Raw genomic sequence first — 11,888 nt, 5'->3', positions numbered from 1 at the left:
GCCGGAGCCCTCAGGGGGAACCTCGGCAAATCCCTCCGCTTCCGCTGGCGGGACCGGATCAACGTGGCCCCGACAGGCCATCAACTTTTGTTGGGCCAAAGTCTCAAGCATGTTTCTTCCACTCCAACTGCCTCAATAAAGCAACGAATACTCATCACAATGGGGTCAAACATTCCACAGATGGCTAATGGCACAAATAAAGCCACGGGAAAGGAAAAGAGGAAGTTGTGGGCGCATCCTGACCCAGAGACGACGAGAATGGCGGAGTTCATGCGCGGCGTGAACCAGAAGTACGGTCTCAAGCTGAAGAGCTACGACGATTTGTACCGATGGTCAATCAACGCTATTGGTTCGTTTTGGGGAGAAGTTTGGGAGTTTACGGGCATCACTGCTGAGAAGCATTACAGTGAAGTATGTCAAGTCTTATCACGTGATCATCATCAAGTTCCTTTCCCAATTCTTCCTAACATCTCACGCCAGGTTGTGCCAAAGGCTGCGCCTCTATTCCCTCGCCCAGACTTCTTCGCCGGCTCTCGACTGAACTTTGCTGAGAACTTGCTCTACCCGGCAAAGCTCAAGATTGACGAGAACTCCCCAGCAATTATCGAAGCGACGGAGACTGGGTCCTCCACCATTTCTTGGGCTCAACTCCGCTCTCGAGTGCAAAAGTGTGCTCTTGCTCTCCGGTCCCACGGTGTCGTGGAATTAGACCGCGTAGCTGGCTTCCTAGGCAATCACGCCAATGCGGTGGTAGCGATGCTCGCAGCTGCGAGTATTGGTGCAGTGTGGACGGGAGTCAGTCCTGATACGGGGGTCACCGCTGTGCTCGAGAGATTGGTTCAGATTCAACCCAAGGTGCTATTTGTTGATAATGCCGTGGTGTATAATGGGAAGACGCATTCGAGTCATCAGAAAGTGGAGGAGATCCTCGCTGGCTTGAAAGGGTTAAAAGCCGGTGTTATATTTGAGACGGCCAAGGGACATGGGGTGAAGGTTGAGGGGTTGCAGGTGGGGGAGGGAAAGATGTGGACTTATGAAGAGTTTGTGAGGAGGTGAGTTGATGCCATCACGTGATACCCCTATCTCAACTGACAAGGCCAACAGTGCCGGCGATCTCTCCGGGCCACCCAGCTTCGCGCAACTACCACCTTCACATCCACTATATATTCTTTACTCATCCGGCACAACTGGCGCACCAAAATGTATCGTCCACTCCGCCGCCGGGACACTCATCCAACACAAAAAGGAGCACATCTTACACTGTGACATCCGACCTGGAGACCGCATGCTCTACTTCACAACCACAACCTGGATGATGTGGCACTGGCTTATCTCTGCTCTCTCTGCCGGTTGCGCAATAGTCCTGTACGACGGCTCGCCCTTCCATCCCCATGGCGACCTCAGTCTGCCGCTTTTGATTCAAGATCTGAAAATCACGCATTTTGGCACCTCCGCCAAGTATCTCTCAATCCTGGAACAAAAACGCATATTTCCTATGCAAGAACCACACAATCTGGACCTAAGTTCCCTCAAAGCGATCTACTCCACAGGCTCTCCCCTTGCACCTTCAACATTCGAATACGTCTACTCAGCCTACCCATCCTCCCTAAACCTCGGCTCCATCACAGGTGGCACAGACATAATCTCCCTCTTCGGCTCCCCTTGCCCTCTCGTCCCCGTCTATCCTGGTGAAATCCAATGTAGCGGTTTGGGAATGGCAATCGCCGCCTACTCACCTTCTGGTGTCCCCGTCCCAGACGGCGAAGACGGCGACCTCGTCTGCACGGCACCATTCCCCTGCCAACCAGTCACCTTCTTTTCTTCCTCGTCCCCGGCAGCAGGACAACAGAAATACCGTGACGCCTACTTTGAGACATTCCCTGGGGTGTGGCATCACGGCGACTTTGTACGTTTCGAGAAAGAGACGAAGGGCTTGGTTATGTTAGGACGCAGCGATGGGATTTTGAAACCGAGTGGTGTGAGGTTTGGCAGTGCGGAGATATATAACATTTTGTTGAAGCACTTTGGGGGGAGGGTGGCGGATGCTATTTGTGTTGGTCGAAGACGAGAAATGGATACTGATGAAACGGTCGTTTTGTTTTTGAAGATGGAGGAGGGGATGGTTTGTGATGAGGGGTTGAGAAAGGAGATTAGTGGTGTGATAAGGAAGGAGTTGAGTGCGAGACATGTTCCGGGCGTCATTGATGAGTGTTTTGAGATTCCGGTTACGGGGAATGGGAAGAAGTGAGTTCGATTTTCTTTTGAGAGGTTCGTGGGGAGAGGAAGAGGGCTAACGAATATAGGGTCGAAATTGCGATTAAGCAGATTCTGTGCGGGATGAATATCAAAGTTGGAGCGAGTGTTATGAATAAGGAGTGTTTGGAGTGGTACCGGGAATGGGCGGAGACACATTGAGTGCACCCATGTTTTGGTCGGTTTTGGAAGGAGAGCATCACGGACGGTCCTGTAGCAATTTTCTGAGAAAGGAACGTACTAATTCTAGCTGTGTTCCTGGCGATGATATGAATAGTGGAGCTAGCTCACCAGCTCTCACTCTTCTCCGCAATACTATTACCATCCCGGGGGTAGTCCGTGTGGGAAGTTAGCCATATCGTCTTTTGTGTCTTCAGCGGTGAAAGTGCTTACCGGTCACACCTGTCACATGTCATCACTGTGTATCTCATCTCCAAACCACCTGACTCCTTAGAACATTGTTTGGCCCAACGTGGGTCATGGTATGCGTTCCCGTTGCAAAACACAAGTCGAGGCGAGCCCACTAGCTCTTCGTTGCCGTAGAAGGGGTAGATGGTCGCTTCCTGGACTAGGCTACACATTTGGTTCTCAAATGTACAATTGAAATAATTAAATAATTTAGATCAATGTGTGCTTATTCAATATTTGGGTCGGAACAATGGAGAAGAATCAGCTTTTGTGCGATGGAAACGTTCTTCAGCACACTCTCAATATCGTCCAGTGAATCTCAGGCAGTGTGGGAAATGAGTAGAGTAGAGTAGAGTAGTGGGCCCTACTTATATTCTACTCAAATAAATTTCTCACTACTCATACTCTACTCAATACTCTACTCAACTACTCTAGAATATTCTAGAGTAGTTGAGTAGTATGCACGTGATACTACACGTGATGTTACACGTGACACGCTAGCCTAATTAGGTAAGGCTCCGGGGTGGCCCGAGTCTAGCGCCACTGCACTGCCCAATCAAGTAGTGGCAAGGCTTAGTAAGCAAGGTAGAACCTTAATATATTCTTAGGCTTCCTCAGCTATTAAGGGCAAACTCTTCTTTCAAGGTACTCTTATTATTTAAATTATATAATAGACTTAATAAGAGTACTATTAAGATAATATCTTACTTAAAAAGCTGGGGGTTATTTAAAGACGAATTAGAAGAAGTAAAAGGAGAAGAAAAAAAGCAAGAAAAGAAAGATTTCGAGGAGGGAAATCTGGTTTTTATAGAAGAAAAGTGGTATTTAAGTATCCTTATATAAGCTCTAGCTTAAATTATATAGTGCTGCTTAATATATATCTTATTTATTTGTTAATAATTAAATAAATATTGATTTATTATATTTTCGTGACTTGCACGTGACTACTCTTGAGTTACTCTAGAGTAGTACTCTACTCTACTCTACTCAAGTACCATATTATGCTACTCAAACTCTACTCTACTCTACTCAAGACTACTCTAGAGTAGCTTGAGTAGCTTGAGTAGTTTTTGCCCACACTGATCTCAGGGAAAGTGTTACGTGGCACCAGTCACGTGGTGCCACTGCACGTGACTTAGCGTGTAGCCAGTGCTTTTAGCCCGGCACACAGCCTTCAGCTCAATTCAAGCTCTTTACCACCACTGCAACATCACCTTATCGTGACAGAAAGCCAAGTTTTATTTCTTCTAGCATGATATTACTGGGTAGAGAGTTCTGACGACAGTTGAAGGAGTTTGAGTCGACGACTTTTGATGAAATTTATGCTTGAGATGCTGAGGACAAATTGTGACGTGATTCAACATGAATCCTACATATTGCTTCTAAGGGTGTGTTGGCTGATTTACATTTTTGATAGCGCAGGTCGATTTCCGTTGAAAGTTGTTGAATCATGTCCATGCAGAAGATTAAGAGGTGGTCAGACGCAAAATGAGTGAGAGATACTGCAGCGTAGGTAAATTTATGTGTCTCTAATACTCAGAGCAATATGTGCGACTGAGTACCAAGAGCAGTTATTGCAAAGATGTTAATCCAAGCTTCAAATGACCAAAGATGGAGGGATTCTCATTTTAATTCAGATCAGAGGTCTCAATTGGAAACACATATGGAGTTATTTGGGCAAATACGACGTACTCTATAAAACTATAAAATGCATCGAATGCCGATTGCATTTAATCGTTCGGCGTTTCCCACCTACAATTCGCCTAGCACGCCTTGTAGGTGAGGGATAGCGATACGCAAATCGCACCAAAATTTGTATGGTCAAATCGGGCAGATTTGCATCACAACAATGCCTTAATTTTTTAGTTTTAAAATTTACTAAGCTAAAGGGCCTACACCTTGGGATCAATTCCCAATACTTAGACACTATTTTATTACGCTGCGTTGTGAGACTTCAAAGGGAGTAAAGGAGAGATTCCCACCAAATCTCAGATTTGCGTATCGCTGTTCTGTGCGTATCGCTATTCCTCACCTACAAGGCGTGCTAGGCGAATTGTAGGTGGGAAACGCCGAACGATTATACTCTCCCCCCCCCCCTAATTAAATGTAACAGTGGGTCCCCGCAAAACCAGCCTGGCACGGTCCAGTCGCCATACCAAAAACCCCCTGCACTTGGACCCACTGTTACATTTATTTAGGGGGGGAGAGTACATAGGGGACGATCGGCATTAAAGTCTAAAAACGCGGAGTTTTGAGGCCGGGCTCGTAAGCGATTGGGCACTGCAACCGCTTAATTTTAGGTTTACGCCCCCAATCTGGCAGGGCAACCACCGGGGGCGCTGTGGTTGTAGCCGGGAATTTTGCAGGGTTGTTAGGACTCGTCAACTGAGGGCAGATCTGCAAGCCTCGGTAGCGACAATGTACCCCAGAATAGAGGGTCTGAACTACAACAAATGTACCCATTTAGATGTAGCGAGCCAGCCACAGACAGGGAGTGAAGGCCAATGAAAAACTCGTGCCGTTGACTTTCCGGTATGTGCCAGCCCTGGACTCCCCTGTCTCGCTACATTTAAATGGGTAGATACGTTGATCTCAAATCAGTAGCCTTCCTAAGCTACTTCTAGTGCTGTTCCAAGCAGCTAATGGAGCTTCATTGGCTTCGAATATACTATAACTAATAGATAACTATCCGTTCTAGGGTATGTCGCTCCTAAAAAACCGTTTTGTGTCGTACGTTTTATTACGTATAAAAAACGGTATTTTATAATTTCGGTGTTTTAAAACAAAGGGTCACATGATAGCTATATAGTGGAAAACCAGCCTAATCTTCGTCTTCTGCTTCATACTTCTTCTCTTTTCGCCGATCGTTCGAGTCATGATAGATGCGTGGTTGAGTGGTTGGATTAATAGTGGTGGAAATTAGAAGGCTTGGTCAAGGAGAAGCCCGAGAAAATCTCGCAGCAAAATTTATGTAGCTAGCCAAATTAGGCCAGTTTTCACGTGAATATCATGTGATCTGTAGGTTTTTTTTTATTAAAACCGTGTTTTATGGCTCGTAAAAACATATAAAACATGCATTAAAACCGTCTTACTTATAAAATACGGTTTTTTACATACCCTAATCCCTTCGTCCGGTGAGACATTGCCACACTAGCGGCCGCACATAAATATCCCTGATTCGGATTATGTTCCTGCCGAATTAGGGATATTCATATGCGGCCGCTGATGTGGCAATGTCTTACCGGACGAAGGGATAAGAATCGTAGAAAATAGAATAAGCGCGAGCATACTCGAGGTTACTGAGCAAAGCCTATTCTCATACGTCTCTATCTTTGGTTGAAAAAGAATAGATTTGACATTGTGAGCTCGGAGTGCCGTGGGGCCGGAGGATTCCATATTCTTGACGAAAAAGAAACCCCTGATTCGAAAGGAAGCTAGTCCAAGAATAGCACCCATTCGTCGTACCTCGTTTTAGGGATAGCCTTGCAATTCTGTTCGCTGAGGCCGCATGCGTGCCGCCGCAGCCGCCTTGACCGCATTGCTGCCCAAGAGTTTATTTTAGGTCTCGCCAACCGTAATTTACAGTACAAGCGGGAAAGCTTGCCGCGAGACTCTAAAATAAGTTCTTGGCTTCACGTGAAGTCAGCACTAGCCGCAAGCCACGGCGTTCATTGGCTGGGGGTTGCCGGTGAAGGATCGCTTGTGGCCCCTTTTTGTCTCGCTCGCAGGCGCGAACAAAACGCGAGACACTTCAGCCACCCCCCGTACCTGGCGATTATAAATCGCTAATTGTTGACCTTTCATTTTCTTTTTAGATGCCAAAACACTGCCTCGCCAATTCTGCCGCCTTTTGCTGCAGTATAACTACCAACCTGGAAGACTCGATCGTTTTCCCTAGAGTCCTCTCGTAGTCCTTCGCGAAATTTCTAGACAGCCATCACCATCATGCGCGGCAGATCTCTTTCCCCAGCGGTGTTCCACAGGCGAAGCAGGAGCCAATCGGTAGCCCCTGCACTCGACGACATCTTATTTCCAAAGTCGTTCGAGGATGAGTGGGAGTTAGCAGATGCTCGCAAGACAGATCTTGAGAGGGCTCGCTTCTTCATGATCCGGTTCGGCAACACGAGCAAAGACCCCATGATACAGATCGAGCTCTTAGCAATTGCGTCGAATCAGCACAATCGGACAGTCCCAGCATTGGCTTTTGCAGTTCAGACGAGGATATTCGCAAACCGCCATGCCACCTTCGCAGCGACTCCTCTGCTGCAATGTATGCGCTTTTTACTCATCAAGGCCCGGGTTTCAGAAGTCATGTTCTCCGACCGAACCAAAGTTGTCCTTGATTTCTTCTTCGACCCCGCCATGGCGAGAAATCTAGACTCACTCCCGAGGGACCCGATTGTCTACAAGTACCCTGCAGCACATCTGAAGGTCGCAATCGCCGGCGGTGGCCCGACGGCCCTATCTTCTGCCATCTCGTTGGCCGAAAAGGGTGCGGGAAAGGTCGAGGTCCATATGTATGAAAGGCGCTGGGTAGCGAAAACCGGTCCCAATGGCACCTACATCGACTATCCTCCCACCGCGAGGCGACGCGACCAAGTTGTGACATTGCAAGATTCTGTCACGACCTTGATGAGCATAGCAACGCGAGAAGCCCTCTTCGAGGGACGCCCAGAGAACGTTTGGCCCGGCTCTGCCAACATCCAGATTCGAAAAGTCGAGGACCGTCTCCTCAAACGGTGTCAAGCTGAGGAGTTCCGCGGCCTCATCCATCTGCACCCGGAAGGGGTAGAGAGAGATAGCCTCTCCAAAGTTGGCGACTTCCACGTGTTGCTTGGCGCTGATGGTGCTGCTTCCTGGGTTCGAAAGTCGTACTTCGAGGGCTATGAGAAAGAGCGAGGGAGGAGTTATGCGCTCGGTCTGGCTTTCGATCGCCCTGAGGGATTGCCCTGGTCTCAGCCCTTGAATATGTTTCTGACTCTCGGGCAAACTCGCTATCTCCTCAACGCAAGTAATTTTGACGGCAGGGGCTACCTTAACATGCAACTCACAGAGGAGGAGTGGCACAAGATGGTCTCTGTTGACGGTCAGCCTGTCACTTTTGGGAACCCCGGTTGCTTACGACTTGATGGGAAAGTGCCAGCCGGCTTCAAAGAAAGCCAGGTTTTCGCGCCATCCGAGGATAGAGAGAGCCTGCTCTGGAAGTCGATTGAAGACGGTTTGAAGCTGTTTGGCTTCAAGGAAAGCGAAGTTATCAATGTCGTGCGGATCCCAATCGTGGTGCAGGCTGTCAGGGAGGGTGTCCAACATCTTCCTCAGGGAGATGTCCAGGGTATTAATCGTCCACACGCACTCGTTGCCGTGGCTGGCGATGCTGCAATGACAGTTCACTTCTGGCCTGGCAGAGGACTGAACAGCGGTATCAAGTCCGGAATCGCTTTGGGGGATGAAATCGTCCATGCGCTCAATAGTGGCCGATTTATCGGCCTGCCACTGGCGGCGATGAAGGAGTACAACGACTTCATCCTCAAACTTCAGGGACGTGAGCATGATAAACGCAGCATCCCAATCCTCAACCAATCGGGAACACCGGAAACGCTGGGCTGGCTGTTGAGCAAAGCGTATACTGTCCCGGACAATGTCGCCATTGAGTGGTTGGTTGGTGCGATGATGCAGATCGCGGATCGCCTTCAGGAACGGGCGGACTGGCCCTTTGAACCCATCGCGAACATTGAGCCACAGCTACGCATCGTCTTACGACAGCTCACATCGTTAACTCTCAAGGAGATGGCTGTCAGCTTTCCATGGCCGACAAGGGAGATGGGTGGAGCAGAGGTCCTCCCTATTCGATCGATGAAACCCGAAGAGAAGAACAAGTGGCTCCAACAACTATTCGCTTTGATACAAGACGGGCCGAGCAAGGGGACAGCCAATCGATCTCGGTCGCCCTCTTCGTCTCGCTTCGAAGCACCACGTGGTGTTTCTCCTATACCGTTGTCTCCTCCTCCCGGACCGCGATCTCCCTCGCCCAGTCATTTAGAACCGACGCTACAACGAAGCAATGCGGCACGATCGCCATCTCCAGTTCGCTTCGACCAGATCAATCTGACGGTGCCAACGGATAATGAAACGCCAAAACGGCCGCGATCGTCATCCTCTGGCGAAGCATCTTTGGTCAGGTTACTCAGCGTCACTCAACGCCCAGGCCGTGCGATGCTAGCCGACGCCATGTCGTTGGCGCTCTTTCGTGTAGATGAATAAGTTTGAATGCATTTGTCTAGTTAGTGATTAATATCTTGTGTTCTCGTTGTAAAGTAGAAGGCGTTACCGCCCAGCTCGTCGCGGGGAATCCGGGTTATTCTCTTTCCTGACACGAATGTTTGCTCTTCCCAACTCTCTCTCTCACGTGACCAGCGCCGCCTTTGCTTAGTGTTGGAACTGAGTGTACGCTGGTACACTGTAGTTTATATACCAGATGTATATATAGAGTGCTTACCCCGCGTAAGCTGAAAAATCAAGTCGTCAACCTCCAAAACATTGCAACACTTAGGCTCGGCTCAGGTTTGCTCAGGCCTGCTCACTCTATCCACATGGTTGCTAGAAATCATCAGGTTTTAACGAGGGCCCCGAATGGTCCCTCTTCCCCTAGCAAGGGATCCCAAATATTTACCCTGCCTGATCTAAAATTAGCTTGCTTCTTTCCTACCTGAGCTTTTCCCTATATTTCCTTTATATAATAAAGGGTTGAGGTTACAGCGCACGCGTGAAAAGATTTTTTGGTTGTGAAATAGCAATTAGCATTCGATACTGATGAAACAAGAAACAGAGCTATCGGAATCCATTCTCCGCTAAAACCCAATCCTGGGCGCTCAAATATATTCGTTGAGCTCTTCCTTTTCGTCATCATCATCTTCTTTCACGAATTTCTTGGTCTCCTGAAGCAGTTTGTCTATGTCATCGACCTTTAGCTTCGTCTTGCTGCGGAAGAGTAAAGAGCGAATGGCGAAGACCGCTGCAGTGAGGAAGACTGTAACTCCACAGTAGAGCGCGATCCATCTTGATACGTGCGAACCGTTGTTGTCTAGTTGGAAATTAAAGAAGCTTGTACTAAAGAGTGTCTATCGATAGTCAGATTCTATATTCACACTCATCCGTTTCTATGAGCTTGGTCTTACCGCCGTGAATGTCCCAGGGAGAAAGACAAGGGTTATCCAAGTGATCACTCGCATGTCCGTACTGTCTCTCCGTGCGAGGGTTGCGATCAACGTGTTCAGCTTTGTATCGCGCCTTGCCAGTCTTGCGTGGCGGAGGTTGACGTTGTTATCTGTTTGAGTAGAGAGGTGAAAAGCCTGCAGTTGTTAGCAAGTCCCGTCAAAGACCTCTAGTTCTAAATCGAAGCTAATGCATAACTAACCAAATTGATGCGAATGTTAGCTCGGTCCCGATAGTTTGAGACCCAGCGCTTAGAATAGTGGACCTTGGACAACAGGTATGACAGCATATCAGCTTCATTTGTGGTTCCCGCCGCCGGAGTCGGGTCGATGGCAAGTCTGACTTTTTCGCTCGCCCCAATGAGGAATTTTATTAGCTCTTCCAAGTCTATAAAATTTTCCACAGCGATATGGAGTTGCTGGGCAATCCTGTGTTGCTGGGTAATCCTGTGAAGATTTTCGGATTTGGCCTTGGGATCGGCACTAAATTGCCTGTTTTCCTGTTCGGGAGTCAGAAGGTATTACATCCGAAATTTATTTTCCTTATGCTTACGTCCTGTAGTAAGAGGACTCTGAAGTTAGAAGCTTCTTTATTGAGACTTTGTAGGATCTGCGATGCCAGGCGTATATGAATTGTCAATAGCTCTTCACTAGAAGACCGTACAAGTCTAATTCCAGGCTTTTCGACTAGAAGCATTTGATTTGGCTGGACATTAAAACAGAGATTTGTTGTAAGCTTCTTTGCAAAGTCATATGTTGTGAAGATATACGCCCGACCACCTCCAGAGGAAGGACACCGATAGAAGAGATCTGATTAAGCACTCCGATGTTAACTTGTGCAAGGAGTAATCTGGATTCGGAAAGGACAAACCTAATTTTAAGTATCCCCCGTTTTCATCTCGAGGAAAGAATAAGCCATTTCCAGGCCTGACCCAGTAATCATATTGTAGTAGTCCCTCGATAAAGAGCACAGGAACACGGATTATGGTGCATATCTGGAGGAGGCTAGCAGAAGTGATTGCTAGCTGCTTGTCATGGACAGCCCATGGGATAAAACTAGAAGCTCTGAGTTAGAAGATACAAGCATATACAAAACTCCAAACTTATCACTATCCTCAAGAAATTACCTACAAGTTCCGTATTCTTACAGCCGTGCCTGGTGTCTCATTTCTTATAGTCTAAGAATAACTTCTTAACTAAGACCCTCACTCCAAACAATAATCGTCATATTCATACCTCGAGTCTCCGCAATAAACTTTCGTCATCAAAATCTGGTTCTTCGGCTAGCATCTAGTCAATAGTTGGCTAAAATGCCAAGGAGCAAGTTGACAAACATATGAGATCAGGTAACGAGACTTCAACCAACGTCACTTTCGAAGTCGTGCTGAATCGGCCCACGTCCACTCCATATTGTATAGTTGCTGCCAATTCGGGATTAATACCAGCCGTCGCCATCATGATGTCTGCCGGAATCCTGACTAAGAATCCTTACGTAGAGGGTATTGTGAAAAATGAGGTTGTAGAAGTGAGTAAGAAATTTCTTTCCGTGGCCGCCAACTTTTTAAATAACAGAAAGGATTGCGTGCGCCCGTGCTAGCCGGGGCTGAGTTCTTCATTTGAATCATTTCAGCTCTCCAGCCACCAGTTTCACTCGCGACCCATGACCCTGAAGAAGCGTGCAGATAAAAATAGAAATACGAAAACCAATACGCATATTGGTCCTCGGCCTCGTGGCCGAGAGTGTCAGCAGGTTTTTGTCAAAAGAAAGCGTAATCCGCGAGGCTTTCCGCCTAGTTTCCTTAAAAATAGGCGAGGTGCAGCCAAACCTCAATTTCCAGCGATAACTCGATTTCATTAGGCGGTAGAAACACACTAAAAGCCAGGATTAGTCAGCACTCCACCCCATCAAAAAATCAATCCAAAAATCCATAAAATCAAAATCAATTATACCTCTACCAAAACCACAAGTCGCAAGGAATATAAGTGGCTAAATCACCGTTTTATACCCTAAATAAT

The 11,888-nt window shown here is 47.6% G+C and overlaps 3 protein-coding genes across 3 annotated transcripts; 2 read left to right on the top strand and 1 right to left on the bottom strand.

The window, feature by feature from the left end:
• The first annotated feature begins 131 nt into the window (after nucleotides 1-131).
• Nucleotides 132-2,608, top strand: K444DRAFT_600885 (acetoacetyl-CoA synthase-like protein). The gene is made up of 4 exons (XM_024878639.1): nucleotides 132-411; nucleotides 481-1,052; nucleotides 1,105-2,244; nucleotides 2,304-2,608. Exons 1-4 carry the CDS (start codon nucleotides 160-162, stop codon nucleotides 2,413-2,415), a joined length of 2,076 nt encoding a protein of 691 aa, XP_024729251.1. The 5' UTR covers nucleotides 132-159; the 3' UTR covers nucleotides 2,416-2,608.
• A 3,865-nt stretch (nucleotides 2,609-6,473) lies between these two features.
• Nucleotides 6,474-9,206, top strand: K444DRAFT_668833 (uncharacterized protein). The gene has a single exon (XM_024887458.1). The coding sequence runs from the start codon at nucleotides 6,607-6,609 to the stop codon at nucleotides 8,920-8,922; it is 2,316 nt and encodes a 771-aa protein (XP_024729250.1). The 5' UTR covers nucleotides 6,474-6,606; the 3' UTR covers nucleotides 8,923-9,206.
• A 183-nt stretch (nucleotides 9,207-9,389) lies between these two features.
• K444DRAFT_668832 (uncharacterized protein) lies at nucleotides 9,390-11,425 on the bottom strand. Its single transcript, XM_024887457.1, has 8 exons — nucleotides 11,207-11,425; nucleotides 11,109-11,155; nucleotides 11,004-11,050; nucleotides 10,744-10,928; nucleotides 10,426-10,682; nucleotides 10,076-10,372; nucleotides 9,837-10,010; nucleotides 9,390-9,779 (listed from the first exon to the last, which is right to left on the bottom strand). The coding sequence occupies exons 1-8, from the start codon at nucleotides 11,328-11,330 to the stop codon at nucleotides 9,531-9,533; spliced, it is 1,380 nt and encodes a 459-aa protein (XP_024729249.1). The 5' UTR covers nucleotides 11,331-11,425; the 3' UTR covers nucleotides 9,390-9,530.
• Nucleotides 11,426-11,888: the final 463 nt, after the last annotated feature.

This window comes from Hyaloscypha bicolor, assembly GCF_002865645.1.
Source record: "Hyaloscypha bicolor E unplaced genomic scaffold K444scaffold_175, whole genome shotgun sequence".
In the NCBI taxonomy this organism is placed as follows: domain Eukaryota; kingdom Fungi; phylum Ascomycota; class Leotiomycetes; order Helotiales; family Hyaloscyphaceae; genus Hyaloscypha; species Hyaloscypha bicolor.
This window is presented reverse-complemented; position numbering and strand designations above follow the sequence as displayed.